The sequence below is a fragment of the Myotis davidii genome, unplaced genomic scaffold, assembly GCF_000327345.1.
Source record: "Myotis davidii unplaced genomic scaffold, ASM32734v1 scaffold551, whole genome shotgun sequence".
Lineage (NCBI taxonomy): Eukaryota > Metazoa > Chordata > Mammalia > Chiroptera > Vespertilionidae > Myotis > Myotis davidii.
In genome coordinates this window covers 1,002,047-1,008,109 of record NW_006283788.1, presented here as the reverse complement: position 1 = coordinate 1,008,109, position 6,063 = coordinate 1,002,047, and the positions used below count along the sequence as shown (strand labels likewise).

The window sequence follows — 6,063 nt, the reverse complement described above, 5'->3', positions numbered from 1 at the left end:
TGAGCATCGACCTGTGAACCAGGAGGTCACAGTGTCAAGGCACAACCCCGGTTTCAGGCTCAATCCCCAGTGGGGGACATGCAGGAGGCAGCCGATCAATGATTCTCTCTCATCATTGATGTTTCTATCTCTCTCTCCCTCTCCCTTCCTCTCTGAAATCAATAAAAATGTATATGAAAAAATAAAATAAAAAATAAAGTCTCCATTTTATTACCAATGATCAGGCCTTTTAAGATGATGCTAGGAAAGCATTTCGCCTAAGCAGGGGCTTAGGGACAGAAAGCCCTACCCAGGGAGTTGCCCTGGCCCCTTCCCTCACTTGGTTTCGACTTTTTTAAAATTAAATTTTAGAGAAAGGAAGGGAGGCGAGAGGGAGAGAGATTTGTTGTTCCCCTTATTTATGCATTGATTGGTTGGTTGTTGTATGTGTCCTGATGGGGTATGCGTCAGGGAGTGGGGGGGGCGGTGATTGAACCCATAACCTTGGTGTATGGAGACTATGCTCTAACCAGGTGAGCTACCGGCCAGGTCCCTCCCCAACTTGCTCTGCTATCGCCCAGTTGACATTCCTAATACATTTGAAGGGGGGCTCCTATGTTCCACTTCGTTCCAGGCCCTGCAAAGTCTGTAGCCACCATGTGTGCAAGGCGTGTCTTTTAGTAAGGACCCAAACGCATGTCAGGGATGTTCTAAACTGCTCCCCCTTAGTATCCGAGGGTCCCCATTCCTGTCAGCCCTTTTAATCGGCTGAAGCTCTCCCCTGTCCCACACCTGGCTTTCTGCGTCTGATTCCTAAAGTAAAGACCGTAAGGTCAGCCCTAACCGGTTTGGCTCAGTGGATAGAGCGTCAGCCTGCGGACTGAAGGGTCCCAGGTTCGATTCTGGTCAAGGGCATGTACTTTGGTTGTGGGCACATCCCCAGTAGGGAGTGTGCAGGAGGCAGCTGATCGATGTTTCTATCCCTCTCCCTTCCTCTCTATAAAAAATCAATGAAATATATTTTTTTAAAAATATAAAAAAAGGCCATAAGGTCAGAGGGACACTGATTTCCAGAAAGGCCTTGCAGTGACCCTTCTATGTCCTTTGTCAGCTCCAGGAGGCCAGAGTCTAGCTCCCTCTGCCACAGGGTGACCCCTCCCCCGTCCCGGTCTTCCTGGCACTGAGGGTCCCCAGGATTCGGGACTTTCAGTGCTAAAAACAGAGACATCCTTGGCTGTGGGGCGCGGTTACGGTGTTTTGGCCAGGTAAACCCCGGCTAATGAAAGGACAGGGTCCTCTCATTGTGGGCACTGTCTCCTCATCAGGGAGCAGCTTCCCACCAAGACCCAGCTTTCATTCTCTTATCTGTCTTTCCTTAATCCTTTCACCACCCCCCCCACTCAGTTTACCTTTGGCCGCAACACTTGGCAAAGGAGAGCAAGTTGGTCACTTGCTTTTATAATTGCTTTTTTTTTCTTTTCTTGTTTTGTCTTTTCTTGGTTACAGCCAGTTCATAGTTGAGTTTTGTTTTAGTTTTGCAGTGAACTACTGGTTTTTCTACTGCAAATATTTTTTTCTCCACCAGCTTGCACTTGTTTTAACATTTTGGGGGCCCCTCCCCCGCCCCCAAAAAAGCCCTACTAGGGCTCAATCATGCTTGGGTCTCAGTTTCCCCTCTGGCTCCACCTCCTGGGTTTGCAAAGACGCTGAAGCGAGTTCTGTGCTCAGGGTGGTCCTGCGCCCACCAAGGCTGAGTTAGCTAATTCTTTTCGCACTTTCCGCTCCTTTTCGCTGCTCAAAAGGCCTCCTGGGTTCTAGGCAAATAGCAATGTCCTCTTGGCCGTAAGGTTTCACAGTTCTGTGTTTATATTTGAGTTTGACTGGGGCGGGGGGGTGGCTCAGACCCGACCAGGCAGCCTCACCCTCACGATGTCTCCACAGCATGACCAACGGCGGCAAGACCACACTGACCAACAACTTGCTCAAGGTGCTGCCCAACTGCTGCGTGATCCACCAGGACGACTTTTTCAAGGTGGCCGCCCTCACCTGGGGTCAGGAGGAGGCAGCCCAGGCCACCCTGTCCTCTGCTGCCCACTGTGGGCTGGGCACAGACCCCTCCCCCGTCAGGAGAGCAAGGGATGGGTGTTCTCACTTACTGAGCAGCTACTATGCACCTGGCCCGTTAGACTGGCAGTAGACTGATGGAGACGCTGCAGTTCCCACAGGGGGTGTGCCACCAGACCAGTGCCACGGTGGCCTTCCAGGCCCTTTCTCCCTCTGCACCTCCACTTTCCCATCTGCAAAATGGGCTGAGACCACCTCCATGCTTTCTGGAGGGGAGGGGTGATGAGGTGATGGATATAAGGTCTCCTCCCTCCTGGTCCCAAGAGTCATGAGGTGGGGGAGGGGCGTGTCCCAATGCCAGCCTGAACCCCACCCGGCACCTCAGAGCCTGTAAGCATCAACTGCAGAGGGTCGGGGCAGGCAGCCCCGCCAGGCCCTGGGCCCCTCACTGTGGGCTCTCCAGGAGCCGAGGGGCCCACCAAGATCCAGTCAGCCCAGGGTGGTGGTGAGGCGGGAAGGCGGGCACTGAGCCCGGGGTTCGGGCTCCTCTGTTTCAGCCCCAAGACCAAATCGCCGTTGGGGAGGACGGCTTCAAGCAGTGGGATGGTAAGGATGGCCGGCGGCCCCGCGCCCCCTGCCTGCCCTGTCCCCCCTTCCCCGACTCTGCCAACGCCGCTCTCCCTGCCCCCAGTTCTGGAGTCCCTGGACATGGAGGCCATGCTGAGCACCGTGCAGGCCTGGATGAGCAACCCCCGGAAGTTCGCCCGCGCCCACGGGGTCAGCGTCCAGCCGGACGCCTTGGACACCCACATCCTCATCCTGGAGGGCTTCCTGCTGTACAGCTACAAGTGAGTGGCGGCAGGTTCCCGCCCGGACACTCTGGGCCCTCCCAGGCATGGGGCTCAGCTCAGAGGGCCGGGGCAAAACCCCCACTTCTGGGGGAAACTGAGTCCTCCCTCTTGAGCTCAGCCCTCTCAGACCGAGCAGGGGGTTGGGCTGGACCCCTGACCTCACTGTGGGACCCCGGCCAAGACATAGCACCTCTGTTGGCCCATCCAAATCGGGGGCTGCTGCGGGGCGTTCCTGGGCCTAGCAGGAGACTGGCCGATGCTGGTCCCCTCCCTGACCCCCACACGAGCAGCCCAGACCCCAACGCACCCCAGCCGTCATCACCCAGACAAGTCCCCGGAGGCCGAGGCTGGGGGATGCGTGCCTCTGACCCCATGAAGGAAGCCCATAGCGCTGACCGTGTCCTCCACCCCTGCCAGGCCCCTGGTGGACTTATACAGCCGACGGTACTTCCTGACCGTCCCCTACGAAGAGTGCAAGTGGAGGAGGAGGTGAGCCGGGGGCCCCGTCTGGACTCCCCGGTGGGACCAGGAAACCACCAATGCCCCCTGGACGCAGGCCACCCTGAAACCACTTTGGCGGCCAGCAGGCACTGAGCTGCCCATGGTGTGTTCCAAAAGCCCCAGCCAGGGACCTGGAGGCATGGCCCACCTCGGCACTGTCCTAGGCATCTCCCAGGCTCAGGGGGTGGAACTGGCAGAAGCCGGAGCACCCAGACCCCAGCATGGCCCCTGACTCAATGGTACCATCCCTGAACAAGTTCACATCCCCCAGGCTCTGCTCATGGTACCGCCCTGGGCAACATGGGCATCACTCATTCTTGCCAATCTCTCTCCCCAGTACTCGAAGCTACACGGTCCCCGATCCCCCCGGCCTCTTTGATGGCCACGTGTGGCCCATGTACCAGAAGTATAAGCAGGAGATGGAAGCCAATGGCGTGGAAGTAGGTAAGGCCCTGAGTAGGATGAGTGAGGCCTGGCCCTGGGGGACCCTGAGCCCAGCCCCTCCCCATGGGGACCAGGTGGGAAACCTGGAAGTCCCTCCTCAAGTCTCACTGCCAATCCCTCTTGCTTTGGACCCCGGAGGCTGTTCTAGTCCAGCAGCCTGACTGCAGGTCGGGTTCCCCCTGACCCAGCCTGCCCGGCTCCCTGTGCGCCGGCCGCTGCGCCCTGACCACGGCCTTTCTGATTTCAGTGTACCTGGATGGCATGAAGTCCCGGGAGGAGCTCTTCCACCAGGTCCGGGAGGACATCCAGAACTCGCTCCTGAACCACTCCTAGTGGCTGGGGGATGAGGGGGGGCCCGACCCCGGACTGGAGAGGCACACATACAATTCCGGCCACAGTACGGCCAGGCTGGCGGCGTCCCAGCCAGATACCGCACGACCATTTTCCTTGGTGGATGTCTGTACATATGAGAGTGGAGGCCCCACTCACAGCCCAGCATCTCAGGGCCCTGGGATCCCGCCCTGAGATGCCTCTGTAACCTCACAGCAGCTTAAGTATTAAACCTGATCCTATTTTTTGTAACTGTTGGAGTTCAGCCTGTTATATTTGAGGTGCCAAAGAGAACCCTCCTGTCCCTTCTCCTTGCTTCCTTGGTGGCCTCTGGGGGTGGGGGGAGTCGGGGGGCGGGCACTGAGAGCTCTGGATGGTTAGCGCCACCTGTTGGACCCATACCAACATGACCCCAGGGGCTGCTCGGGGTTACTTGTGGCTTCAGTTTCCCCAAAGGGGAAATTTCCTACCAGCTTTCTTTTTAAAAAAAAAAATTGACAGTGTAGGCAGGCAGACTAGTGCAAGCTTCTTTGTGAAGCACAGTTTGTGTAAGAGGCCCCTGTGCAGGAAAAAAAAAAATTATTTCTTTTTTTCGGGGGGCCCTAGCCGGTTTGGCTCATTGGATAGAGTATCGGCCTGCTGACTGAAGGGTCCCAGGTTTGATTCTGGTGGTTGCGGGCTTGATCCCCAGTGGGGAGTGTTCAGGAAGCAGCCGATCAATGATTCTCTCATCATTGATGTTTCTGTCTCTCTCTCCCTCTCCTTTTCTCGCTGAAATCAATAAAAATATACTTTTTTTTTAAAAGACCCCGAATAGCTGCAGCAATCTTGAGAAAGAAAAACAAAGTTGGAGGAATCACAATACCAGATTTCAAGTTACACTACAAAGCCCCCATAATCAAAACAGCCTGGTAGCAGCACAAGAACAGGCAAGAACAGAGAACCCAGAAACCGACCCAAGGCATTATCCTCAATTAATATTTGACAAAGGAGGCAAGAACCTACAATGGAGTCAAGACCGTCTCTTCAATAAATGGTGCTGGGAAAATTGGACAGATACATGCAAAAAAATGAAACTAGACCACCAACTTACACCATACACAAGAATAAACTCAAAATGGATAAAAGACTTAAATGTAAGTTGTGAAACCATAAAAATCCTAGAAGATACCATAGGCAGCAAAATCTCAGACATCTCTCGTAGTAATATGTTTACAGATACATCTCGACCTAGGGCAAAAGAAACTAAGGAGAAAATAAACAAATGGGACTACAACAAACAAAAAGGGAGCCCACTGTATAGAAGAACATATTTGGCAATGATACATCTGGTAAAGGGTTAATATTCAAAATATATAAGTAACTCATACAACCTAACAAAAGGAAAACAAACCACCTAATTAAAAAAAAATGGGCAGCCGAAACCGGTTTGGCTCAGTGGATAGAGCGTCGGCTTGCGGACTGAAAGGTCCCAGGTTCGATTCCGGTCAAGGGCATGTACCTGGGTTGCGGGCACATCCCCAGTGGGAGATGTGCAGGAGGCAGCTGATCGATGTCTCTCTCTCATCGATGTTTCTAACTTTCTATCTCTCTCCCTTCCTCTCTGTAAAAAATCAATAAAATATATTTAAAATAAAAATAAAATAAAAAAATAAAAAGCTGTGGCACATTTATACCATGGAATACTATGCAGCAGTAAAAAAGAATCTCTTACCCTTGAGACAGCATGGAGGGACCTGGAGGGTATCGTGTTAAGTGAAATAAGTCAGTCAGAGAAAGACAAGCATCACATGGTCTCACTCAGATGTGAAACCTAAGTAACCAAATAAACCAATGAATGGAGTGGATCCAGAGACACGGAAGCATGGAATAGAGTGTGGAATCTCAGAAGGAA

The 6,063-nt window shown here is 53.5% G+C and overlaps 1 protein-coding gene across 2 annotated transcripts in view; it reads left to right on the top strand.

Moving 5' to 3' along the window:
* NMRK2 (nicotinamide riboside kinase 2) overlaps window positions 1–4,421 on the top strand; it is a 4,702-nt gene extending 281 nt beyond the window's left edge. Inside the window, exons 2-7 of one of the 2 annotated variants that reach the window (XM_015567208.1) lie at window positions 1,921–2,011; window positions 2,574–2,649; window positions 2,735–2,891; window positions 3,312–3,383; window positions 3,733–3,839; window positions 4,087–4,421. In XM_015567208.1, the coding sequence (XP_015422694.1) occupies window positions 1,921–2,011; window positions 2,574–2,649; window positions 2,735–2,891; window positions 3,312–3,383; window positions 3,733–3,839; window positions 4,087–4,172 (589 nt within the window). In that variant the 3' untranslated portion in view covers window positions 4,173–4,421. The remainder of the gene's footprint in view (window positions 1–1,920; window positions 2,012–2,573; window positions 2,650–2,734; window positions 2,892–3,311; window positions 3,384–3,732; window positions 3,840–4,086) is intronic. The other variant, XM_006754062.2, reaches the window with a different exon arrangement.
* Window positions 4,422–6,063: the final 1,642 nt, after the last annotated feature.